Source organism: Pyxicephalus adspersus, chromosome 4 (assembly GCF_032062135.1).
Source record: "Pyxicephalus adspersus chromosome 4, UCB_Pads_2.0, whole genome shotgun sequence".
Classification (NCBI taxonomy): domain Eukaryota; kingdom Metazoa; phylum Chordata; class Amphibia; order Anura; family Pyxicephalidae; genus Pyxicephalus; species Pyxicephalus adspersus.
Window position 1 is genome coordinate 105,157,800 of NC_092861.1, and position 27,827 is coordinate 105,185,626.

General features: G+C 41.6%; 1 protein-coding gene and 1 long non-coding RNA gene across 2 annotated transcripts in view; one reads left to right on the forward strand and one right to left on the reverse strand.

Annotated features, from left to right (window-relative positions):
* The window catches only part of COG2 (component of oligomeric golgi complex 2), a 42,650-nt gene extending 30,753 nt beyond the window's left edge, over window positions 1-11,897 (reverse strand). Inside the window, exons 1-7 of the mRNA XM_072410241.1 lie at window positions 11,770-11,897; window positions 9,516-9,677; window positions 8,469-8,534; window positions 7,177-7,257; window positions 5,262-5,359; window positions 4,522-4,630; window positions 2,125-2,325 (exon numbers count right to left, since the gene is read on the reverse strand). Coding sequence (XP_072266342.1) covers window positions 2,125-2,325; window positions 4,522-4,630; window positions 5,262-5,359; window positions 7,177-7,257; window positions 8,469-8,534; window positions 9,516-9,677; window positions 11,770-11,835 — 783 coding nt within the window. The 5' untranslated portion in view covers window positions 11,836-11,897. The remainder of the gene's footprint in view (window positions 1-2,124; window positions 2,326-4,521; window positions 4,631-5,261; window positions 5,360-7,176; window positions 7,258-8,468; window positions 8,535-9,515; window positions 9,678-11,769) is intronic.
* Window positions 11,898-12,028: 131 nt separating this feature from the next.
* On the forward strand, window positions 12,029-27,251 carry LOC140329121 (uncharacterized). Its single transcript, XR_011920429.1, has 3 exons — window positions 12,029-12,252; window positions 20,066-20,220; window positions 26,977-27,251. It is a non-coding gene; the product is annotated as an uncharacterized lncRNA (long non-coding RNA).
* The last annotated feature ends 576 nt before the right edge of the window (window positions 27,252-27,827 follow it).

Consider the following 27,827-nt stretch of genomic DNA (forward strand, 5'->3'; position numbering starts at 1 on the left):
ACTTACCGCCTGTTACCAATCCTAGGTGCCTAGCATTTACCGCCTGTTACCAATCCTAGGTGCCTAGCAGTTGCCAAAGTCACTCAGAAAAGTAAATGTTTTTTGCCGCTAATATGAGCTAAGCCTAACTTGTTACACCACATTCATTATACTATTACACTACTACAAAGGAATACACTCTTAAAACTTAGAACACTAGTAAGTTGGGTCACAATACATGGCTTAGGACAGTTGTGGCAAAATACATAGAATAGAAAAATTGGATATACTAACGGGGCAGGCATTACAAAGTTGTAACAAATAATTGGGAGAAGGTAGAACACTGAAACAATAAGAGGTTACGGGATACCCATGGCATAAACTACTAGGAGGACTAAATTTGCCGTGTTTTGCCACACCCCCTTTATTACCACTTGGCTACAGCTACCTACCACCCGGCTGAAAAAAATTTCTGGGGAGAACACTGTAGGTATATGCTCCAGGGCTGTTACGCTTATCTTTAACTACTTGTCTTAACACCTGTATAGCTCTCTGGATACCCCCTGCTGTATTAACCTCCCCCTTTTCTTTCTCCTTTGGTTTTTGTATGTTAGCAATGCTTCATTGTATTATCCTCCCTCTATTCTCTCCCTCCACCAGCCCTTTCCCTGTCAAGAAATCCTTTAAATAATGTTAAACAATGTGGGGGAACATCTGTGACTAACATCCCCCAAAATGTAATTACTATGACATCATTTTAACATAAACTCTCCCCAATACAAAATATATGGGGTTCCGGTACTGGAGGGGTACAGTTATGTGTAACGGGGAGGTGTATTTTGATGGACAGAATTTTTTTATGTTGTAATGATGCCATGATGATGAAAGTTTGAGGGTGTTAGCCACAAGTATCCCTGACGTGCACCTTTATTTTTGTTTTCCTGCACCTGTCTGTTTTAGTGAAATTAGAGTTCAAGGTTGAGAAGCAGACAGGGAAGCATAGTTTGACAATTATAATTCTGTGAAAGGTAGATATAAATTTAGGGGGCCCAACCCAATGTTTCTTACTATGTAGGTGGCCCTGGGGTGTCCACAATTTGAATTTTCAATTTTGGGCCTGTAGACGTACTCTCTTTTTAAACAATAACCCCAATGTTCAATTTTCACGAGTTTTAAACTTGTGACGCCCATTTCTTGAAATTCCTTGAAATTGTTACTAGTAATGGTTTAGGACATATAAAGGTTGTTAGGTAGCAAAATATGACATGCAGCTTTTACAGCTACCGATAATGTCAATACACATTGTGGATAAACTTCACTAGCAGTTACTGCCTGTTACCAATGTCCCAGGTGCCTAGCAGTTGTCAGTAGTCACTCAGAAAAGGGTTATGAACTTAGTATGAACTAAGCCTAACTTGTTATACTATTACACTCATACAAGGGATTACACTCTTAAAACTTAGAACACTAGGAAGTTGGATCACTAATGGGGCCGGCGTTAGAAAGTTGTAACAAAGTATAGGGGGTAGGTAGAACACGAACACAATAATGGGATTTACTGGATACCTATGTCATAAACTACTGGGAACTCTAAACTTGCTGTGTCTTACCACATCCCCTTCTTTACCACCTGGCTACAGCTTCCCCCCCCCCGGTTAAAAAATTTTTTGGGGGAGAACACTTTAACGTATCTCTCTAACTAATGGTAAAACTCATCGTCCCAAACATTTCTTCAACTGTGAAAACAACGGGCATCAATCATCCAAGAGGATTTTTAAGAAACGAATATATGAACACATTTATTCCATCACACATGAAAAAATCATAACAACAGTTGGGTACTATGTTGTCACCCATCACAACTATGACCCTAACATGATTACATTTTCCGCTTTAGAACATATATCCTTGAACCCAAAACACAGTAACTGTAACTAAAATGAGTGGGCAAACCAAATTTCCAGACTCTTTTGCAGTACGATACCTCTTTTCAGAAGAACCAAGACCTTAAAAAGGGAGGAATATATCTAACATCCAGGACCCAGTCCTTGCATCCTGTATACAATTTAAAACATAATCTGAAATTTGGAGGTATGTTCCTCTATGTAAAGCAATATAAAATTGTATTAGAATTCATTTGAAATTCAACATTGGATACAAGCCTACCTTATCAATGTAAGGTTTTACCAAAACCTGGCCAACAAGAGCTTCTGCATCTTTTGTTTTGTCAATTGTAGCATATGTCCGCAAACAGTGACGAATTATATCCACATTTGAGGTCTGAAGTCCTTCCAAAAGGAGACTTTCTAAGGAACGCTGCAACATTGCTGTTATTCCAGCAATACGCTAGAAAAAAAAAAAAAGGTTTATTGCTGTCCTTTTTTTCTTAATCGAAAATCATTTAATTAAAAACCAGGAAATGGTTTTAAAAATGAGCTAAGGAAATGACCAAAGTTAAACTATGCATACACCTTCTATCCTTAAAAAAAAGGTAAAGAAAAAGAGAAGCAGATGTCACACCCAGTTTGCAAATACTATAAACCTAATGTATAAAAACTGTTACAGTTATAATTAAAATTTCAGTCTGCAGACTATGATTTTCCAAAGTTATTCAAATATTGCTTTTTTTTAATTAAAACAACATGGGGTTTCCAGAAATCTTCATGCTTGTATGACTAGCACTCATTTTTGATAAGCTACACTACACAGTTTGAAAAAGGACACAGCAAAAGAAACAGCAAGTTTTCTCAACAAAACTACATGTCTATCCAAGTTTACCCTGTCCACTAGGTAATAACGTTACTGCTAATTACACTACAGGAAAGGACAAGACAGGAACAGGTAAAACATGTTACAGGGATATGCAAAATAAAATTTAATGCTATTTATAAAGTAGATCATATATATTGTATTTTTTTCTTTTAGATGCTCTGCCTTTGGGAAAAAGGAGAAAAAAGGTTGTATCTGCTATCCTGGCCAATTTTTGCACAGCAGTTTAAAAAATAAAATAAAAAAAAAAAGCCTTCAGAAAGCACAAGGTTGAAAAAAACTACATGTGCTAGATGCAATTAATAAATATTTATTATGCATTAAAATTAACCTCCTGGGCGGTATATTGTTTTTCATGAAAATTTATTTTACAGTATAATGTAATAGTATGGGTATATTAAGGTTTGAAACACATAATCATCTCAAAATAATAAATTAAATAATTGAAAAAAACAAAAAACAAATATTATACTTATATACTGTAAAATAAATGTTCATGAAAGACAATGTACTGCTTTTACACATATAAAACTACTGTATTGCATTCAATACAGTTATTTTCTATTCAATGCAATACAAATAGATTTGAATTTCCCACCACGCGCCCGAATGTGCGCACACACCGACATCACCGGGAACTTCCCGGTGACTCATCGGGTGCAGAGAACAACGGGCGGAGGAAGAAAGAAGAGGGGCATCGTCGGAGGAGGATGCTGGCGGATCAAGTAAGTCTCGTTTTACTAGGGTTTTCCATTGGTTTAGCTACCCTGAGTGTGAATCAGGGTTACCTCTTCCAGCATCTTTTTTTTACCTCTAGTTACACTCAGGGTTACCACTCGGCAGGTTAAAATAATTTGAAAATTCTTTTAATGCAAGATGTATCATAAACACAAATTTTTCAAAGCTTTGAGATAAGCTTTGAGAGAGTAATTCCAGCGCTGCTTGACACTGTATAAACTAACTTGTTTTAAGTTTGCATTATGCCTGTGAAAGTTGCTAGCCATGACTGTCAATACCAGAAGGGAATTTAAAAGAAATCAATTGTTGTATTAGCCTTAGAGTTGCCCACCTGATTCTGGCTTTACTATCTACTGAGTCTCTGCCCTGGAACAAGCAAATCAGCCAGTGCAATTTATGGTCTAGCATGGTTTCACAAAGCCATATCACTATGTATTTTTCATTTGTCTATAGCAGAGGTCAGCAAACTTTTTTGGCCACTAGGCCATTTCAGGGGTAGGTAGGAGCACACTAGACCGGACTCTCTCTCGAGTCCCACCCAAATTGCTCCGCCCTCACCAAAAACGCCCCTAAAGGGAAATCCCTCTGCTCGGCAATGCATAAGGAGGGGAGGTAATGTTCCCTATTTACCCTGGCTGCGGTAGTGTTAACGCCGGCCGCAGTGAATAGGGAAGGGAACCCAAACACGGAGGCTCAGGAGCCGCATGCGGCTTTGGGGGCTCCGGTAGTTTGTTCCAGCTACGCCGCAGGTTGCCAGCCAGGATTAGGCTGGACCGGCCAGAGGGTGTTAGCCTGGAACTACAGGCTAGGCTGTCTCTGGCCTAAAGGCCGGAGTTTGCCAACGTCTGGTCTATTGATACAGGTCTATTTATGTATATTCTCATCCTGTTTACCCTTTACACACAACATTTAAATGACAACATATTGTGTGGTTAAGACACCTGAAACTACCTAATTTTCTTACTGTACATTAAATTTTAATTTAAAAAAAAAAAAAAATCAAGTTATCTATGAAGCAACAAATTCTTTACTTACAGGTCTCACTTTGTCCAAAAGGGGCATGCCTTTGCTTTGCACTGCATGAAACTGCAATTGGTTAAATTCTGTTGCTATTCTTTCCAGAATCTGCCCAGTAAGCAATGTGCTTTAAAAAAAAAAAAATGGAAAAATTTTGAGTATATTTGTTGCTTTATAAAATCTTAAACACAAAATAAATAGGACTAGTATCCCAACAAAGCATTTTTGGACATTCGTCACAACAGAAACAGAGAAACAGTCATTGCTAAACAGTACCTGAAAATGCTAAATACCTGAATATTAACCTAACCCACTGGCCTAATATTTTTCTTAAGTCAATGATGCCAGACAAGCATAGAGAGCAGTAATCTCACAGAACAGCTTCTATAATTTAAGATTAATAACTCAAAAATTGAAAGCACGAGGGTCAACATGGAAGGTAGGCAACAACATTTTCTTAAAAGAAAAGCAATGGCAGCCTGCATAAATACATTTTGAGTCTCATGATAAAGTTTACAGCTAAACTTTAAAGTAGTAGCCCAGTAAATGTCCAAATATTTGATTGAAACAAATATATACCATTTTAAATATAAAAGGATTTGCAAATTCTATCAGCCATCTCATGCAATACTCCTACACTGCAAAAACCAAGAAGGTGAGGAACAAATTTTCAAGTTTAGCAATACAGCTTCATATGTTGGTTACCAGCTACTCCACTTAAACTGGTAGAGGCGTTAAAATTGAAGTATGCGGCTCACCTGTTCAGCTCTGTATTTGTTTTACAATTCTGGGACGACAAAATTTTTTCAATTTTTTCAACTGAGTGAATTACTCGTATCATTCTTAGCACACACATCTAAAAGAAATGAGGATTATTATTATTATTATTATTATTATTATTAATAAACAGTATTTATATAGTGCCAACATAATATGCAGTGTTGTACATTATATAGGGGTTGCAAAGGACAGACACACACAGGACAGTGACACAGGAGTAGGAGAGGACACTGCCCACAATCTAAGGCGATGTTCAGAACAGCTTTAACAAAACGCAGTGTTTACTGCTTCCAACTGCCTTCTCTGCAGAGCCAAGCGTCTTGAAAAGATTTCAGGCTAAAACGCTAACTCTTGCCAGCACCTGACAGTAAAGGGAATTATCATATTACTGCTCTGTACTTCCTCTACTCATTCCCATCCGGTGTCCCACTTATTAAAGGGGGCTTCCAGATATCGTATAAGCCCCCCACCTTAAGTCCCATTTTACCAACTCTGGCCAAATGCACTAGGATGCTCTTTGCTCCTGATCTGGAGCTACCAGTGCACCTGGCTGCTCTTTGCTCCCCATCAGGGGCTACCAGTGCACCTGGGTGCTCTTTGCTCCCCATCAGGGGCTACCAGTGCACCTGGCTGCTATTTGTTCCTCATCTGGTCTACCAATGCCCCAGCTGTTTTTTTGATCCTCATCTGGATTACCAATGCCCCATGGGTGCTCCTTGATCCTCATCTGGTCTACCAATGCCCCTGGATGCTCTTTGATCCTCCTTAGGTCTACCAATGCACCTGGCTGCCTTTCCAACCTCACGTGGTGTACCAATGCACCTGGGTCACTTTACAACCAAATGTGGTCTACCAATGCACCCAGCTGCCTTTGCAACCACACGTGGTCTACCAATGCACCCGGGCTGCCTTTGCAACCACATCTGTCTACCAATGCACCTGGCTGCCTTTCCAACCAAATCTGTCTACCAATGCACCTGGCTGCCTTTTCAACCACAGGTGCACATTTTGAATATGGCAATAAATGTAGCAGAATCCTGTAATCCTCACAGGCTCACCTGCTTCATCTAAAAAAAAAAAACCCTTATACTTTCTTAAATCTCCCTGTCAGATATGCCTCAAATTTTTCCAATGGAGCAAATGAAATTGGGAGTCCCTGGGGTCAGCAAAAAAAACTAGCTTGGACTATTGCAAATGCTATGAGAGGAAAGGCAACAGGTCCTGACAGCTTCACTCTTTTGTATTACAAAATCTTACAACCCTCCTTGGGCCCATTCAACTGCCTAATTGTCACAGCGCCCGCTATGGCAAGATTTGTTGGTGGCTAATAATTTGTCAATAGATGACAGAAAAAAAACCTGACTGCATTAATTGGAATTTCATAAAGAGAGTTCTTGCTTATGTAAATTTTCTGAGATAACCTGAAAATTGTGAAGTATTTCAAAGAAATTCAGGTTTCTTCATTCTGCATCATAACGATTTCAGCCTTAAAACGTACCTTCTTATCTTATCCATTTGTTGGATGCTATTAGTGCATGTATAGCTGCTATCTGGTGTGATTTGAGGTGGCCCATTTTTTCATCAAGATCAATGATATTAAGTTATTGGAGGACCTTACCTCTATTCTGAGAGGGACTGAATAGGCCTACCGAAATGAATAGTTTTTATAGACAATATGTTTTCTTATTTACATCCCTCATTTACTCTCTGCAGGGCTGTGCTACTCCTGTGCATATGTACCAAAATCTCCATCAATTCCTATGAAAAGGCAATCCAGAAAATGCAAAACCCACCTGGGAGAATTTGGAAATAGAGGGTTACAGTACCAAGTTAGACACGTAGGGAGATCACATTGCATTTATGCTTACAGGTAATGTAAAAGTCATAACTTGCCTTTTTGTTCCTAAGGTCATCTTGTTTAGCCAAACGCTCATCCACTGCCCGAACGCTTTGATTAACAGATGTTTTAAGACTCTGCAAGAAGAACATTGCATTTACTTTAAGTAATATAAGAAAAACAGGTTGAAAAAAAAATCTTGAATAACTAAAAGCATATATTAACCAGTTTTTATAGATAGACTGAAGATTCCTCAAAATAATTTTAATTTTAAACATGCTTTCTATTTCATGCAGCCTTTCTAAACAATGTGATCTAACTGAATATATAGTACAGCTAAATTTTTGCAGATGGAAAAGCTTAATTTTTTTTTTTATATAGAATCTTCAAAAAAATGAGTGGTTTTGTAGGTAGACAAATTGCTAGGCCAGAGCTGCTCAACCTTAGGGAAACACTGTTAAAGGTAATAATTGGATTCCGTTAGTCAGTGTGTGAGAACAATGTCACTTACACTGGGGTCACTGAAAAAAGTTAGAGGTGGTTTAATGCTCCATTTTTACAGGCAGCTAAAACGATTATCGGCACCATGCCACTGGCACTGTCAAGTGGCATTGGACTCAAAACTAGGTAGCCACTTTCCAATGAAAGGTCAATTAGCAACAACTCAAGTAATCCCTGGCAACCACTGGAGGAACCACTTTCATGGTTTTTAGAGCTTATTCTGTTGTAAGGTGACACTATTATTTATAAATTGCACTATATATCTGCGTAATGATGCCATAAACCCCTCTCACTTTGCCTACAGCAAAAGGGTGAAGGGCTTTAAGAAACTAAAGACCAGCAGAGATTTTTCAGAGAGAGCACCTCTGTTCCTCTTTATTGTACATGGGACTAAAGCCAACAACTACCAAAAGGGGAGTTATTTCTCACAGGAATGTTAAGTCATGAAAAAAATAACAGTGCATTTATGGATTTAATTTTACGTCTGCTTTTAGAAGCGAGCGTGTTTGATAATAAATGGATAGTCAACTTTGTCCACATCTCTGCTAACTGTGTTTCCATTTTCAAAACTCAGTCTTGCATTTTCCCATTACCAAGATTGTTTTCTCCAGTCATAATACAGCTATTTCTTCTTTCTTTAGATTTAAATTCATGTGTGCCCTGTAAAATCTATGTAGTTTCATCAGTTGCCCCTCTACTTGGCAACTGATGTGTTCTTGTGTTATAATTTAGGTAAACTTGTTCTTCTCTCCTCTTATCTTTTTCCAGTGATGCGTTACACAGCTATAATACCAATGTCCAAATTGATGACTGGATGTATACAAATATTCTGTCTTGTTGCACCTACCAAAACTTCCTCACGCAGCTGACCTAATGGCACTGAAAGTTGACTCAATGCTTTATCCATTCCAACCTGAAAATTAAAAGGAAATAGGACACTTTAAAAGACTTACCAGAGGACAACAAGTTATTTTATTATTTGCATTTATTTTGAAATGTTATTCACGTGTTAGAATTGCTCCTCAAATGTTAACCATTTGTCAGTCATGTCTGAATAACATGTGATCTGGCCACAGATGGGGAGACAGTCTCATAAATAAAAGGGAGTGGGAATTTCTTCAAACCCTCACATGACCAGAAAGCAATGTGCTGTATTCTTTGAAACACCGATAAATAAGAAACTTTAACAATGATGAATTAGTAGTAGAAGGAGAGCAAATAATTTGGGACACATCTATAGGAAATGAAACACCTTTGAAGGTCTGAAGCACTATTTACCGATTACTCCAATAATATAGAAAAAGAATGTTCTCAAACATTAGGAGTAGCAGATGCTTTTATTAAGTCTTGTATTTGGCAGGAGTTAGTAATCAAGGGTTATTGTACAGTGTTTTATAACAATTGTTATTACTGAGCTAAGCAGTGGACACTAGGGATTTACTCTGTATTACTTTTTTTAGTTAGCATTAGACCCTTGCCAAGTCTTCACTGCTGTCTGATTAGATATTTTTGCTCTCCATTTATCTTGCTCACCATTGTCAACTGAAGTTTAAGTGAAGTTAAATCCAAATTGAATTACTGATAAAAGAGCAACAGCTGCATACAATTTGAATTATGTGTCTTTAATAAAAAGGCTGCATCTGCACCATACAGAATTGTAGATATACACAGTGCCACACACAAGGGAAGCTGGGATTACTGGGTTTCCCATGTAACCAAAGCCGACCCAGTGAATGTGCAGCTCAGCTTTGTTGACAGAAACCCAGAGCAACTCACCTAGTATGATGTTATCTGTTCCTTTATGCAATAATGACCTGCCTGATCGAGTATTTGTAAAAGTGGAACTTTAGGATAAGTTTAATAAAAGAATAAGACAAACATAAGAAATTCCTACCAGGTTCGTTGACAGGTTTACAAAGTCTGCGTAGTCTTTATTGATTAGCTCCACCATTGCAGTCTTAAGAAGTCTGTAGTAAATCTCTAAATCATCACGAAGATTCTCCAACTGCACACGCTTTCTGCACTCTGACACAAATTGATCAACATCAAACGAGTCCTTTGGATGAGAAATAAATGTAAACAAAAAATTCACATTCAAAGAAGAAAACAAATCTGCTAGACATTAGAACAAAATTGCTAGTCTACACTCATGTAGCAATTGCACCCCTAAGCCAAAGTAAAGTTGTTCACACTTTTTACATCTGGCTTGCGCTGGAGCATTTGCCTCATTTTTCATACAGTCCGGCCTAGCAGTAAAGCTCCTCCAAGGCCAGATGCCAGAGGTCTAAATAAATCGTGATATAATAATTGTATTTACCGGTCTTGAAACAAAATCATGCATTCATCATCATATCTTCTCCTTCTAGAGCGGACCTATCAGCCTCCCATATCATAAAAGGGGAAAGACCATTTGAATTGGTGCCTTCAAAATATCACTTTATATTTCCTTCTAAATTCCCCTTCATTGACCGATATTACACACTCAGGGTTAGAGTGGGCATGGTCTGCATGGGTCCTGCATAGAACGCATTGACTTGCTTAAAAAAAAAAACACTGAACAATTGTTAGATATGCAAGAAAGAATTGCCAGTCACAGCAAGATCAGGACGGAAAACTGCCTGAATCTGAGCAAAATGTCTTAAAGCATGAAACTCCCACTTTTAGGGAAACATTTGGTCAATCTAACACAGGTACCTAAAATTACTTTTTGAAAAGGACCCCAAGGACGTATTACATATAGAAAACTACCACATTCCAAATTGACCATGTAGAAAGCTTGGGACCCAAAAAGAGGAGTTCAAGAGAGAAAAAGCAGGATTTTAATGTACCAAAATTCCAGTTGAAATTAGTCAGTTTTTATTTGCCTGCTGTCTGCCTATATGAAGGGACCCATTGAGACCTGATAGAGGAGAACGATGCTCTCTCTCTCACTCTATGCGTCTCCAGCTGTGCTTGGCGCAGTTGAGCCAGCCCTATAAGTGGTGCTGGGCCACATTGTTTGCATTCCAGCTTCATTTTGTGTCTGGTACTTCCGCAGTGTCATCTGTAGCCCAGCGTCATTTCCGGTTGTCAGTCTGCACAAAAGTCAAGCTAACCATTTTCCTTTATCATTGGCACAGTTTAAATATTCCTGTATATTTACACACATATATGTTTTCTAAATTTATGCTTTTTCTGCAATAGTGCAATCAAACACTCCTGAAGAAGCAGACCAGCACATCAGTTCCCTGTGAGATTTGGTGAACAGTAAGTTAAATATTTTGTTAAGCGAACTTTACAGTTTAGGTTTATGTACTGACCTATCTGGACTGTTCTGTTAATATTTATGCATTTTAATTGTATAAATAAATTTTGTGTATTTAGTTTTGACCGGTAGTTTAGTCCAGCCATTTCTGTATTGAACCCCCCTTTTTGGTTTACAAGCTTTCTACATAACACAGGTACATACCAATGGATTCCCGAAATGCAGGACATCCGAGTCCTTATGTAATAGAGATGAACAAAGGCAGACTTTTTTTTATCTTTTACATAAAGGTTCGCCATGCAAAGATTTATAAGACATCTGGATTTTTCAATAACTATAACCGGTAATAATGGGTTAGGTTAACAAGAGCCAAATATATTTAGACTTCAAATCATGAATGTTTGTGAAACAGGCAAAAACTAAAAATAAACTGCTTTAAAATCAGATGATTAAAATCAGTGACGGCTTTAAAATTCTTTAAGAGACCTCTAATTCCTATTCCATCAGGAAATACAAATTAAGAATGGTCAGTGATCTGTTGCTTACCAGGCATCGGCTGCCAAAATTTGACAGCTCGCAAGTGGTCTTTTGAAGACTGATTATAACAGCAAGGTAATAAGTAGAAGTGTCATTTATTGTTACCACTCCATAAATAATAGAAACTATAACTATGGGCAAGACTACAATGAAGGTTTAATTAAAGCGTATAAACACAATTAAAGTAATATGCTTAACATGTCTTTTTAAAGTATGCGCTTATATTGACTCGCAAGCAAATTATTCGTCACAAGTGGTGTAAACCCACACAAATCCCCGATACCGTGAAAACAGCCCGGAAACCGGACAGTGGAAACCATTTCTATTGGAAATCATTCTTATAAGCGAGAACCAGAATCAAACTAACCTTCATGAACTCGTCCTTGTCAAAACACAAAGAGCTAGGGCTCTGCGGTAGCTGCATCTTGTCCATGTCAATACAACTGGGAAGACAGTGGAAAACTTAGTTGACGCGGCACTTCCGCCAACCTTCACATACTCGCGACGTCACGATACACTTCACGCCCTATTTTGTGTCACAGCACCACCTGGTGTTCGCCAAAGGATTTTACACCTAATTCAATGTAGCAGAGGAAGTCATGCAGGGAAAGAGTAGGATAAAAAAAGGTCAGTTCCCAGTCCCCAGTATAAATCGCAGCCCTGGCTGTTATAGTAACTCTGTGTATAGCACTGTCCTCAGCACACTCACAAGCAATGCACTACTACTTTGGTTGAGTGAGATTCAGTTGGATATTTTTATCCAGCATCTAAGCCCACCCCCTGCCCTTGATTCACAGGAGAGACACTTTCCACAGCAATTAGGACCGGTCCACCACTGAAAAGAAAAAAGGTGATGTAATGTGTCCATACTACAGACATATATGTGTGGGTGACTTTTAGGTTATGGGTGACCCAATTGGTACGTGTGACACCGAAACCTGGTGTAAGACTTTTATTTCAGGCTATATCTGTGCTGTAGGCAGACAACAGTAGATATATAATTGGCCCAGGAGCAAAATTAAAGCTTTGCATTACTGAAAAAATAATAATAAACCTTTATATAAATCTTTTATTTGGAGTAATATGGAAGTAAGTTTTACGATCTAAGAAATATAATGTATTTATTGTGTCTCATGTTTTGGAAACCTCTACTGCGTTTGTACCAATTTAGAAGACAGATTTTGTAAATCCTTTTAATGGCCATGCTCCCCAACCTTCCCAGGTCCTGAAAAAACAAAATCCTGGTATCCCAGTTCAAAAACTTTTTTTCAGCACCCACACCAACACTGTTAGTATAGCACAGGGGTCAGCAACCTTTACTATCAAAAGAGCCATTTTGCCTCCTCTTCCACTAAAGAAAAATAGTCTGGAGCCGCAAAACATAACACAGTTTATAAACTTTTAAAAGTTTTAATATTTTTTTAATTTTACCTGTTACAACAAGTGTGCATGTGTAGGCCTACTTTGAAATAAATTAAACACTGAACTATGCCCCTAGAAGCCTCCAGCTTCTAACGTATCATCCTGTTATATTAGAAGCTGGAGGCTTCTAACGTAACAGGGTAGATTTTTTTGATGGGCAGAATTCTTTATGTTCTGACGATGCCTTATCGATGAAATTTTAAGGGGTGTTAGCCACAGGTGTCCCTCATTTTCAGCTTTTATTTTGTTCACCTGTACCCCCCAATCTTGAGTATTTGGGGTTCAGGTGCTAGAAGCCTCCAGCAATGTGTAACAGGGTAGATTATTTTGATGGGCAGAGTTCTTTATTTTCTGACGATGCCTTAGCGATTCAATTGTAGGTGGTGTTAGCCATAAGTGTCCCCCACTTGGACCTCTATTTTGGTCACCTGTACCGCCTCCCCCCTGTTCCAGAGAAATTGGGGTTCAGATGCTAGATGCTTCCAGCAATGTGTAACAGGGTAGATTTTTTTGATAGGTAGAGTTTTTATGAATTTTTAGGAGGTGTTAGCCACAGGTGCCCCGTACTTGCACTTAATTTTTTTTCACCTGTACCCCCGTTTCCAGATAAATTGGGGTTTATGTGCTAGAAGCCTCCAACAATGTGTAACAGGGTAGGGGTTTTTTGAAGGGTGGAGTTTTTAGGGGGTGTTAGTCACAGGTGTCCCCTACTTGCACCTACATTTTTGGTTTTGTACATCTCCTCATTCCAGAGGAATTGGGGTTCAAAGGAGGGGGATGTCATTGTACACACCCATTTGTACACGCCCCGTGGTAGATTTATTTCACTGGTAGATTTTTTTCATTAGAACACTGGATAGGGAATCCCCCTCCTCCGCAGTGTCTTGGGAGGAAGGGGATCCCCCATCAGAGATCTCCCTGCGGCAGCCGAAGGGAGCCACAACAAGGAGGCTGAAGAGCCGCATGCGGCTCCGGAGCCGCAGGTTGCAGACCCCTGGTATAGCACATTCACAAATTACTCCTATTCACTTTGACTGGCTCCTGGCAACTCTTACTTACAACTTATTGGCTGGAACTATTGGTTATATTTCTATAATTGGCCAGATACTGGTCCCATGTTTGTGTGTAGTGAGGAGTGTATCAGGGGCTCCTTAGTTGAGGGATTTGTATTGAGGGTTTATATTGTGTAAGAGTCAGTTGTATGTAATGCACATACAATGTGCATAGGCCACGCAAATGTAACATACAGCTCAATGTATAGTGTATAGGGAGTTGCAAGTATGTACCATATAAAATGAAGCATTATCCCATTTCAGAGTGTAGGGACCTGGAGTATGTAAAGTTCAGCTTTCCTTCTGCCTACAGAAGGCCCTAACTGCCAGTGTCTAGGGAAATTGGGAGAGGGCTTCCTAGGTAAACCTACTTCCTCTCCACCTTCTAGGATAACTTTTCCTGTATGGATCTCTTGCATTGACCACCATTTCTAGTCCCAAGCCTTTCTAGACTCTGGCGCGGCTGGGAACTTTATAAATGAACAACTGGTGCCTGTAATATCCCTGTGGTGCCCCTATCTAAACCTTTGGTGGTCTCTGTGGTAAATGAGACAGTCCTGCCCGACTATATCCAACATGCCACCGTTCCACTCACTATTAAATTTGGGGCCTTACACACTATTTCTTTCCTTGTTATTCCTATGGTAATTCATCCAGTTTTGCTTGGGTTGCCCTGGCTATGAAACCAAGCTCAGTGTCATTTAGGATACTGGAGAAAGTCTTTCATGGAGTACTACATGCTTTCAGGGGTGTCTCCCCAGACTCCTAACTGTTCTGCAAATTTGCTCAGAAGCCACACCATGCACTGGGTTACAATAAAAACAATACTTGGAGTTTGTGGTCATTTTCAGCAAAAAGTAGACAGAGACTTTACCACTGACCTCCTTCTTGGTTCTATTCCCCTATCGCGGCAGGGTTTGCTCTCTGTCTATTCCAGAAACTGTCTATTCCAGAAGGCCTTGTCTGCATATATCCAAGAGAATTCAGAGAGGGGCTACATCCGTAAGTCCTTTCCCCAACAAGAGTCTTCTTTGTGCAGAAAAAGGATGGTTATCTGCTGATCCGGTACTTATTATCTGCTAATTCCTTCTCACCTCTCCTTCTAGTTCTCACCAAACTAGCCTGTCAGTCTCCCTATATATGCTGGGTTCAGTCAGACACCTTTTGCCTCAGCAATAGGTGGTACTACCTGAGGTTCTTGTGAGCATTTGGATTCCAGTCTTGTTTTCCTGTTCCTGACCTTGGCTTGTCCTGTCCGTGCCTGGTCTCTGCCTGCCCTGACCTGGTACTGTTTTCGGTTTTTGAACCTGCCTTTCGATTTGGTTCTTTGCCTTCGTTTTTTTCCAGCTGTCAGCTGATACCTGCACCTGGGTGAGCCTGAGGCTAAACAAGCTGTTAGCACAGAGGGTCCACCTCCTGTTCAAGTGTCTTTATTGTGACAGTTTGCTGAGGCCTTACTAGGAACTCCATAGTTTCAAAAAGGAGCACCCCCACCTGGAGAAAAAATGGCCTGGTTTTGAAACCTCTGATCCTCAACCGCTATTCCTGCAAATCCCCTCCTCCTGCTCCTGTCCAGGTGGGCTCTGAAGAAGAATTTGAAGTCGAGTCGGTTCGGGGCAAATTACAATTTTTGGCTATGGCCCGGAGGAACGTTCTTGGGTATATCACACTAACCTTCATGCCCCGCTGCTGGTGAAGGACTTTCATAAGCAATTTCCCGAAAAATCAGGGGGATTTTTTTTTGAGGAGGGGCCCTAAGAAGGGGGGGGGGGGGGGTTACTGTCACAGATCAGCAGCACTGTTGATCTGGTACTTATTGTCCTCCTGATAGTGTCTGATTAGCAGCAGCTGTTCACACCTTGCTCTTGCTCTGGACTTAGGGATGTTGCCAAGCCCTGCCTGCTAATTGATTCTCACCTGTCCTTCTAGTCCCCGCCCAGCTAGCCTGTCAGTCTTCCTATATATGCTGGGTTCAGTCAGACACTTATTGCCTCAGCAATAAGTGTTACTACCTGAGGTTCCGGTGAGTATTCGGATTCCAGTCATGGTTTCCTGACCTGACTGTTCCTGACCTTGGCTTGTCCTGTTCGTGCCTGTTCTCTGCCTGCCCTGACCCGGTACTGTTTTCGGTTTTTGAATCTGCCTGTCGATTTGGTACATGGCCTTCGGTTATCTCCAGCTGTCAGCTGCTACCTGCACTGGTGAGTCTGAGGGCCGCAACCTGGGTGCTGTTCGCAGCAAAGCCCAACACCCCTTGCGGGGTGCTCTGGTGAACACCTCTGATATCACCTCGGCTAAACGTGCTGGTAGCACAGAGGGTCCACCTCCTGTTCATTTGTCTTTATCTTGACAGATCTCCTAATTGTTTGATCTATAATTGTTTGGCCTACAAATTTGCATTTGTATAGGCGACAAATAGAAGACTGCTTTCAATACCCGAGACAGGATTGTTTCATCTGGACTCTCTGGCATGGGATGGTTACCAAGGACGTCCTTGATGGCATCAGATACTTAAAATTGACTTTTAGGTGCAGGATCATTTTATTGGGAACTGACAGCCCAGGAGTGGAACTCCACAGCGTATTCCTCTGCCCATCTGTGACCTTGTCGGAGACTACGCAATTTTTCTTCTGCTGTAGAAGCCAGGTCCAGGTCTACATACAGGATTCCCATGGCCTTGAAAAAGTTGTCAATACAGAGAGGGCTGGGTCCCCTTGTGGCATAGTAAAAGCCAATGTCTGGGGGTCCCCTTGGAGAAGGGACATAACCAGACCCACTCTCTGAGTCTCCGTGCCTGATGAAAGTGGTCGCAGCCATAAAAATAAATTATAGGAATGCATAACATTGTTAAACTTGTGGCGATCACAGGAAAACATTTCTGGCAATAGACTCTTGGGTTCAACAGTAGAGCAGAGTCTTGTCCTTGAATCTCCTGCACGGTTACTCGCTAGTTGGGTTAAGGCACCCGTCAGGAGCCGGACTTGCTTTTGTAATTCTTCTATGATAATGGAAGGTTTAATTTTGTGAAGCCTGTTGTAATGTATGGCCCTGGTCAGCACCAGTCCTCACGAGACACCAGTTCCCCAATCTAACACTGCAGTCTTCACCTATAGTAAGCCCCCGCTTAGCCTCGGGAGACAAGTTGCATCTCCCAGCACTCGGTTGACCCCAGGACTTACTGCGCAAAGTATAGTGTCTGAGGATGGGCTGGCAGCAAGCCAGGAGCAGAGAGGCTATAAAGCCCCAACAGCCAATGGCAGTGCAGGACTGAATCAGGAATTACTTAGTTCATTAGTCTCAGCACAATCCCCTTCAGCTGCACAGTCTCAGAGCAGGGGATGCAGAGGGACTATTCACATTCAAAGGGAAGCCAGTAATGCAAAGGCTGCAGAGCAGAGGAATGACATCTATTTGCCTGATCTTCCCTGCTGCTGCTGCAAGTGACGCCGACGAAGGGAATAAACAGAATGTGTTGTCCTGCGGCGGCCATCATTGGTTGCGGATACCTTCTCCCAAGCTTGCTCCTCAGTTTATTGGTCCTTTTCCTGTGCTGTTGCAGATTACCCCCTGTCACCTAAAAGTTGAAACTGCCTCCTTTGAAAATTCATAATGCCTTCCACATCTCTCTCAAACCTGTCATTTTTAATAGCGTCTCTAAAAAGAATGTAAGTCTTGGTCCAGACATTCATTTCCAAAGATCTAAAGCCATGATCTACTTATTTTCCTGTATCATTTGGTTAAGCATCAACTCTCTTGACTCTCCCAACTCTCCTTGGTATGTAGTGGGTTGAAAAGGCTGGGCACCAGTCACTTGACATTTATTGTTGCTAACATCATCAGAAAATAGCTAGGCAACAGGAATCTCAGAAAACAATGTTGATACTTTTTCATACACAAGAAGCTGGGTAAATCTTTATTTCTAAATTAAAGTTTCCTTTATAATTTATGTCTGTTTTTCAGTCTTAAATCTTTAACTCAGTTTAAAACGGGGCTATAAACCTGTAGAAGTAGTCACATATTTTAATTCTCCTATTGGAAAATAGTAATTCCTTCTTACAAGTCCATCTACAGCTTTATCCATCTTTTTAATGAAGCACAGAAAATTCTCAACTTAAGATGTTCCCTCCAGACTGACTACTTTATGCACAGTGTGGACCAAAATCCCCAAGTTTCCATGTTATTGAAAAAGTTATGGTTGTTTTAAAGGTGAAAAGGAATATGATAATGGATTGATGAGTGTCCAGATGGAGTAATCATACCAGGTGTTTATTGACAAAACAAGAGTGAAGGAGCATTCAACTCTCTACCTTGCTGGCCTCTTTAAGTCCAATGGCATACATCACAATGATTTTTCATTACTCAAATATACAAAAAATCCATTACCTGTTTTAGGCTTCTAAATAAATTCTACGTGGCTGTTTTCTAAAATCTGTACATCAAAGAAAAAAGGTGTTTGTAAGTAAACCATTTACAGCTAATCTTTTCTTATTAAGCATAGCATATTTGCAATAGCGAGTGCTACTACATAGAAAAGACTAAAAGAATGTCAAGGAATTTGATATACTCTACAAATAGAGTATTTTGAGATATATATTGCAACTCAATGCAATCCATTTGGATTACCTATACAAATATTTCCAAAAGTGAAACATAGAGAGAATTAAAAATGAGTGGGAATCGGTCCCTAAAGAAAGTTCCCAACATCTGATGGAAGTACTTTAAAAATAATATAGATCAGAAATGATTGATCTTGACTCCCAATTACTAGAATTTCAAAGTAAATAAAAAACAAATATTACAATCGGAAAGTTTTAGTGCTAAGGAACAGGAATTAAATACCTTATCCAAATTTAACAAAGAACTTCTGCAGAAAAAAAATAACTGTTCTAAAAATAGGCAGGCCTTTGATATGGGATTAGTTTATAAATGGAATGATTCAAGGAAATATACCAATAGACAATGGACCAAATCCCGTATAAATGATAATTTACCAGAAAGAGAGGAGAAGGTGGAATCAGAATTAGACACCTCATCCGTGATAGGAAGCAGAAGCCTTATCAGGCGCACTTCCGGGTCAAACAGTGCTCTCAGCTGCTTTCACCTAAATTACGTTCTCGCTTACAATTTCAGCCGAATTCGCCTTAAGATCGAGTTTTAAAAGTTCGCTGATCCCTACTGGATGCGTTTGTCCTATCCGCATATCATTAACCAGCGAACATGAATTGATGAATGCACGTTCTCTGAAATTGGATGAAACATTCTCTTGATGTTTTAAGATGAATTGTTTTGATCTGATTATTGAAAACTATTGTATATTTACTAAAAGTACACCTCATCCTAGGTATGTACCAATCAACACATAATACTTTAAGACTCTCTTTATATATATATTTATATGATGACTCGTTAAACTTATACATCATTTATTTATATACAGCAACACCAGCAACTGAGCCCTCTAGTATCTTGTGTAGCACTCACTAATACTACCTCTATAGGTTGTTCACATATCTGAATTTTCAACACTGGAATCTACCTTGTTTATTGTTTTTCTGATGATTTTCAGTCTCAACAAATCCTCCTACTAATTTTATAACCTATGTCTGTGCAACTACCGTATATATTACTTTATGTTGGTAATTATTATGTTATATGAACTTTTAAAATATTACATTGAATGTATCAACAATATGTTTTGTATACCTTCTATATATACATACAGACCGTTAAGCGTATTAATGAGTAATGAGTATCAATGCAATACCACTTAAATTCTCAACACACATTTGAAAACTCAGTTTTCTTTTAAAAGTTTTAGATATACAAACTGGGATGTGGTTTATTAAAATCTATTATTTACTTTAGAAATCACAAAGGAATGAAACATACCTTCAACTTAAAGCTTACCTCAACTCAACATTTTTACTTCACATAGAAGGGTGGACAAACCTGTAAAAATCTTGTTGTTGTAAAAAAAAAAAAGGTGCAGCACCACCCCTTTAAGTATTGATCGCTGCGGCGATCAAGACTTGATGGGAGAGCAGAGCCTCCTGGGATACATAGGTCACACATACAGGCAGGCTCTGCCTGATTCCGGGCATATGTAGAAGGGGCATTTTTCCTTCAAGGGGAAAGAGATGCTGGTGCATACAAAGTGAGATCGGCTCTCTTTTTTTTTGCCCTTCACAGCGGATATGTCACCCGATCTAACGCCTGTGAAGAGAAGAAGAAAGAAGATGGAAGAAGACGGAATAGTAGACTGAAGATGGCGGACGAAGATGAATTCCAGGACGATGCAGGATCGTGGTAAGGACCAGCACCATCGTGGGACCTGCGGGATTAAGGTAAATGCCGTCTGTCTTCTGGATCCCTGGCTATTGACCCCTGGCATGTGACCTGACCTGTCTTGCTTGCTGCTTGTCTCGACCCCGGCTTCTCTTGACTATGCTTCTGCTTAGAGATTTGGTACCATGCTTTGTCCACCTTGGTGTGCCCAAGTACCGCAACCTGGCAGTAACCAGCGGCACAACATCCTCACCATCAGAGGTTCTGGAGAAAACCTGGTTACTGCTTAGACTCTGCGCCTTGACCCTTCTCAGGGCTCACACCACCTCCGTGCAAGCTATAGTGCCCCCTAGTGGTCCTGTCTCTCCGAGCGTGACAGTTTGCACGAACCATGACTACACCCTCCCAGACTCCAGCAGGCCCCAAATAGTTACTCTTTCAGAAGCTTGATGCCCAGGAAGCTACCCAAATCTTGGTGCTTCGCCAGCTTCATGCTTTTTCTGATCGCCTGGATCAACTGTTTGTTTCATGCACTGGCTGTACCACCAGCCCAGGCCCAGCCTCCTGCCCTCAATGTGGCTTCTGCATTGAACTTGCCACCTCCACAGCGATTCAGTGGGGACCGAAAGACCTGCCACGGCTTCATCAATCAGTGTGGCATCCATTTTGAGCTCCAGCCACATAACTTCCCCACTGATCGGGCCAAAGTGGCATATTTCATCTCCTTGCTGTCTGGAGAATCTCTGGCATGGGCTTCCCCACTCTGGGAGAGGAAGGATCCTGTTACCAGCAATATTGAAGCCTTCCTGTGCTTCTTCAAAAAGGTGTTTAATGAACTCGCACGTGCCTCCTCTGCAGCCAGCGCTCTCCAGCCTTTCCCCCAAGGGCCTCTTACTGTTGGTCAGTATGCAGTACAGTTTCGAACTTTGGCTGCTGAACTCACTTGGAATAATGAGGCGCTCCATGCTACCTTCTGGCAAGGCCTTTCTGACCACGTGAAGAATGAATTGGCTGGCCAGGAAATTTCCTTGTCTCTGGATGATCTGATCTCCTTGGCAATCCAGATAGACATCCGCTTCCAAGAGCGTTTCCAGGAGAAATCTCGCCCATGCAAAGTCTTTGTCCCACGACTTGCACCATCCTGTCAGCATCCTTTGCAAACTCCAGCCTCACCTGTTCCCTCCGTCTCTGAAGAACCGATGCAGCTAGGCCGATCAAGGCTATCCCGGCTTCTCTCATCTAGTCTCTGCCTTCACTGCGGACAGAAGGGACATTTAATAAAGTCATGTCCACAGAGATAGGGAAACTTCAGCGCCTAGCATTCTCTTAGAGGGACATGCTAGGTCACTCTTCTCTCCCTCCAGTCAGCGTCCCTCTATAGCCATCCAGCTTCGCCACAACAACTCCACACTTGCCCTTGAGGCCTTCATAGACTCTGGAGCAGCTAGAAATTTTATCTCGGCTACCCTGGTCAGGGATTGCACTTGGCCTACAGAGCCATTATCTCAGCCTTTACGAATCTCTGCAAGAGATGGTACTCCCTTGTCATGTTGACTGATCTGCTTCCAGACCAGACCTATACAAATGTAAGTTAGTGTGCTTCACCACAAGACCATACATTTTCCTGTTCTTTCACGAGCCAGCTTTGAAGTCATCCTGGGACTCCCATGACTTCAACAGCATTCTCCTTTGCTTGATGGGACTACTCCTGAAGTATTGGCTTGGGGTCCCTCGTGTCACTCCTCATGCACGGCCAGGCCTCTTGCTTTCTCTACTCCTGAAGTTGCTCCATCCATTCCAACTCAATATTTGGATTTCCAGGATGTGTTCTCTAAGCGCAATGCTGAACAGCTACCTCCCCACAGGCCCTACAACTGTGCAATACCTCATTCTGAATTCCACTCCTCCTAGAGGTCGGGTGTACCCCCTTAGTCTCCCGAAAACCAAGGCTTTGACTGATTACATCAAAGAGAATTTGCAGAGGGGGTTTATAGGCAAGCCCTCTTCTCCTGCTGGTGCAGGGTTCTTCTTTGTCTAGAAAAAAGATGGGACTCTGTGGCCATGTATTGAATACTGCGATCTAAACCCTATCACCATAAAAAAACGCTACCCTCTGCCACTCATTCCTGAGCTCTTTGACAGTCTCCATGGTGCACAGATCTTCATTAAATGAAACTCAGAGGCGCATATAATCTAATTGGTATCAAGGAAGGGGATGAATGGAAAAAAGCATTTAACACCAGAGATGGCCACTACGAGTACCTTGTAATGCCCTTCGGTCTCTGTAATGTCACGGCTGTTTTCCAGCACTTTGTAAATGAGGTGTTTCGTGCTCTTTTATATATCTGTGTTGTGGTTTACCTGGATGACATCCTTTTTTCCCCTGACTTGCCCACTCACAGACAGCATGCCCGTTTCGTCCAACAGCTCCGTGACAATGGACTGTATGCAAAGGCGGAAAAGTGCCTATTCAAACTCCCTCAGGTGCCCTTTCTGGGCTACATCATTTCCTAAGAAGGTCTCTCCATGGATCCTGACAAGGTTGAAGCAATTTCCAACTGGCCACTACCCTGTGGCCTTAGGGCTACTCAATGCTTTTTGGGATTTACCAATTACTACTGGCAATTTATTTAGAATTATTCCACGCTGGTTGCTCCCATCACCGCTCTGACATGGAAAAGATGCAAATCCTAAGGACTGGCCCTCAGAAGCTATTCTGGCTTTCCAGGCCCTCAAGGTTTCCGGTCCAGCACTTGTTAGGCCAGATGTAACCAAACTTTTCACCATCGAAGTTGATGCCCCCTCTGTTGGAGTGGAGGAATTCTCTTCCAGACCCCCGCTGGTGCCAGACAACCATGTGCATTTTTTTCCAAGAAGTTCTCCCCAGCGGAAAATAATTTTTTATTTGGAGACAGAGAACTGCTAGCTATCAAGCTAGCTCTGGAGGAATGGTGATACCTCTTGGAGGGTTCTCCTCATAAGATCACAATTTTTACTGATCATAAGAACCTCCAGTATCTGCAGTCTGCTCGCTGTCTCAACCCCTGGCAAGCCCGTTGGTCTTTGTTCTTTTCCCGCTTTAATTTTGTGATTTCCTTTAAACCCGGTTCTGCTGACTCCCGAGCAGATGCTCTATCTTGCTCCTTTGATCCACAGGATTCAGAGACTGCTGTGGAACCAGAGTTTATCATTCCTTCGGCCTGCATTCTGGCCTTGACATTTATAGAGCCTCCTCAACTCCGTACTAAAGTCTTACGTTGGGCACATGACTCCAAGCTTTCTGGCCACCCAGGCGTGCACAGAGTCCTTACCTTTCTCTCTCGACATTACTGGTGGCCCAATCTTCACAAGGATGTGACAGACTATGTCAAGGCCTGTGCTGTCTGTGCTCAAACAAAGTCTGCCACCTGCGCCCCTGCAGGCCCACTTCTTCCACTACCTATTCCCACTGAAACCCTGGTGTCATATATCCATGGATTTTATCAAGGATCTCCCCAGATGGCTGTATGGTTATTTCGGGAGTCGTGGATCGTTTTTCCAAAATGCCTACTTTGTACCTCTCCCAGCTCTACCATCTGCTGCAGCATTGGTACCAATCTTCATTCGGAAACTTTCAGACTTCATGGTATGCCAGTTAATATTGTGTCAGACCGCGGGGTGCGGTTTACTTCCCACTTCTAGAAGGCTTTTGCAGATCCCTGGATATCTGTGCAGAATTCTCTTCAGCCTATCATCCGCAGACTAATGGGCAGACAGGGAGAGAGTCAATCAGTCTGTAATGCACGCGGGTGTGGACCCACTGTACCACTGACTGGGTATGCTCCAGAGGGACGTAACTAAGCCACTACCTGGTCTTCACTAGAGCCTCTGATGGTGAGGATTGGCTTGGGCCGCAGGGTAGCTGCCAGGTGCCACTCCAGAGCAATGCCCGGGTCAGTGGCAGCTGACCCGAGGGGTCAGGGTACTCGGTGCAAGCACCGAGGGGGCTAGCGTTGCCAAGAGGGTATAGGAGAGGTGGCAATCAGACAAAGTCCATGAACAAGATCCGAGGTCAAGGTCAGGCGGCAGTCAGGCGAAAATCCATACACAAAATCCAAGGTCAGGGTTAGGCGGCAAACAGGCAAAGTCCAAGGGTTCGGTAAACAAGATCCGGTACACAGCAAGGCAGACAGAAGAAGCACCTTTGCACTTGGAGTTAGACAAGCTAAGACCTGTAGTAGGAAGTGCCTTTAAATACCTGCAGAAATCCAGCCATAGGCTGTAGAAAGAGAGAGCGTGTATGTGTTGCCTCATATATGAAGAGAGAGACACCCATGCAAGCTCAAACACCAGTTCAAGCCTCCAGCAGGAAGGAAATTCTGGCATGGAATACAGGTAGTGGGGTTACGCTACCTGAAAGATAGGGCCCGGCGACCGCGCCTGCAATTAGGTGCAGCGGCGCTGGCACAACCCGCAGGGCTAACACAGTCCTTGGAGCAAAATCTTTGAGCCCTGGTATCGGCTTACCATGATGACTGGGTGACTCTGCTACCTTGGCCGGGGTTTGCTCACAATAATCATGTTTGCACCAGCACTAAGGAGTCTCCATTTTTTATTGTCTACGGCAAACATCTCCGCATTCCGTCTCCTTTACTCTGTTCCACTGATGTACCTGCACTCTGTGCCCTGCAGAGGGACATTAACCTCAACATCAGAACACCTAGGGCAATCGGCTGCTCGTTACAAGAAGTTTGCGGATTGGCATTTTGGATTCCAAAATTTCTCGTAAGAAGCTCATGTATCTCATCGACTGGAAAGGTTTTGCTTCTGAGGAGAGATCGTGGGTTCCAGCTACAGATGTGTCTGCACCTGTCACAGGGTGTGGAGGTGAGAGGAACACCTGAATGAAAATAGAAGGATAAAGACAAGGAACTAGGCCTCAAAGGCTAGGGAGAGGGAAACGGTCACCACCTACGAAAACCCTAAACCTAGCCCTTACTCCTGTCAGTATGAAAAGACCCTGAAGGTAGGAATACTAGGCCCTAGTAGCCCTGAATTGCCCTAGGAGTAGTGGCAGGGTTTGAGACTACTAGTTCCTTCCCAGATGAACGAACCAGCATCTCCCTGAGGCCCAGTAACTACGAGTACAAGAGAACAACAAAATACCAAGAGCAGTACAGCTTATCTTCAATAGGAAATAAATGAGCAGGAACTCAGGAGAGGACTACACACCAGCTTTTCCACATCCAAGCAAAGAATATCAACCGCATAGCAGGAAGTGTGAGGTCACACTAAATAGAGGAGGAGTAATGACCACAAGCTGCAGCTGAGACAAGAGGTGTGGTCATTACCAACAACAACACTGAAAAAAGTGAAAACAAAGAGACTGTCAGATAACCTCACGTGTAGCCAGTCTCTCAGATCTTCTAACCACAGTCACGAAAGGGACCGTGACAGCACCTCTTCTTGTTAAGAGATTTCATCTCCATTTGCCCCTTAAACCCGGACCCCGGCGGGTGGGGAGGCCCTGTAAAAAGGGGGTAATGTCACACTTACCTGTTTCTCACTAAAGCACAGGCATCCCTCCCCTCCGCTTGCGGGCAGTTCTGATGCTGGGCATACCTCTGTTTACAAGCTTTATGAACTCTGTCCATGCTGCTGGCCAATCAGAAAAAAGCCTCTTAACCAGCCCTGGCTATTTAGCTAGTTCTCAGACTCCATTTTGGCTACTGCTTAGACTCTGCTCCTTGGCCCTTCTCAGTGCTCACTCCACCTCCGTGCAAGCCATAGCGCCCCCTAGTGGTCCTGTTTCTCCAAGCGTGACACATCAGTTCCTTAATCTTTTTTTTGAAAAAATCTTTTTGGAAAAAAAGGTATTCAAAATGTGTTACCAAATAACTTGATTTTTTTTTTAACCCACCAGCACACAGATATTTATAAATTTTTTGGTTAAGGTAATTACATATAATATTAGGAACAAAATGAATTCAAATTATTTTTCAAAATTTGTGTCATCAATTAATATCAAGAATAGAATTTTATATATACTATTAGAACTCATGTTCTGCTGAAATAATTATTACCACCCGATGCATGGACAAGAAAAATAGGCTTAATTAGCCTATTGATAACTGTCTGCTTTGCAGTCCATTTAGCTCTGTGCCTGTTGAGGGCAGGGGGCACTGGAGTCGTCTGGTTCTGTCCTGAAGATGTGATGTGCCTTCTTTTTAAGCAGTTAGCATGGTTTGAGCATTGACAAGTCCGGCTTCTCAGGAGCATAAAACTGGAGGGGAGGGGGTAGTGGTTAGCGAATTTGCAGTTCAGCTTGGACCACAAGCCACCGGTAGTCTGGGCATCCCACGTTTCTGGCGCATTTGCACAGAAACAAACATCAAGAAGAAGGAGGAAGTACATAGGAAGTATGGACACACAGAATTGAGGAAATACATAGGAAATGGTGAGGGATTTATATATTTTTCAAAGGGGGGTAAACTGTTAACTTTAAGTTAATTTGTCATAATATGATTCACAAAGATCAACCTTTGGAAGTAATAAGAATTATTAGTGTGTTTCCTAAAACAATAATGGTGACTTGAGATAAGAGCATATAACCCTAAGGGGAACGAGCACCCACTGTACCAAACCTGTGTTGATTTTAATTTTAACGTGACGTGATGGATCACATATGTGAGAATAGTCTAGATTTACGTGATATGTAAAAAGTTCACTAGTAGTGCAGTCGGGTTAATAAGTCACAAAAGGGGGGACACATTTAAATATAAAGAATATATTATGTTTTTTTTTTATATTAACTTTTCCTTCCCTCTTTTTGCTAGAAATTGTAAGAAATTGTGTGAAAAAGAAATGGAACATTTTTGAATTGTTCTTCAGCTGAAGCTTGCTTGGCGAAACATTTAAAGAACAAAGAAATAAACTGGTTTTCAGTAGAAATTGGAAAAAAAAATGTGCTCCATAATTACATGTTTGATGTGAATTAATAAATGTAAACTTGCTGTAATTAATGAAGTGGCTACCATCTTGTTATGTTTTTAAATATCTATTTTGAATAAAATGTGATTTTTTTTTTAATATAATGGTGGATTGAAATATATTTGTGTCCTAAAAAATCTCATCATTTTTTGGTTGTGTATAATAAGCTATATGAGAAGGGATGTGGCACAAATTAATTTACAGCAATCACTTGGATAATCTTGTATTCAAATTATAAAGAAGGGCAAAAACCAGACCCCTCCCTAATGGTGGCAAGGTACATTACTAGGGTAGAGGGCCTCCTTCACACAACATAACTCCTGTGTTGTGGAGGTCTGTGGATTGTGAGTTTATTTGGAATCTGAAAGTCCCCTTTAATAGGGAAGCCCTAATATCCACTGCTCACTCTGGGAAATGCAGTGGTACCCCTGTATCTTATCCATTCCCAGAAACGGTTAAACAAGACTAGATGATATGCTACTTTTTATGCATAGGAGAGGGGACACACTTAAGCTGCGTACACACTTGCAATTTTTGTCGTTGGAAAGGATCTTTCACGACAAGGGACTTCACGATGCATGAACGGTGCTGTACATACAGCACCGTTCATGCTCTATGGAGAGGGGAGAGGGAGAGCGACGGAGCGGCACCCTGCTGCGCGCTCTCCCCCTTCCCTTTCATTAGGATCGGTTGTCGT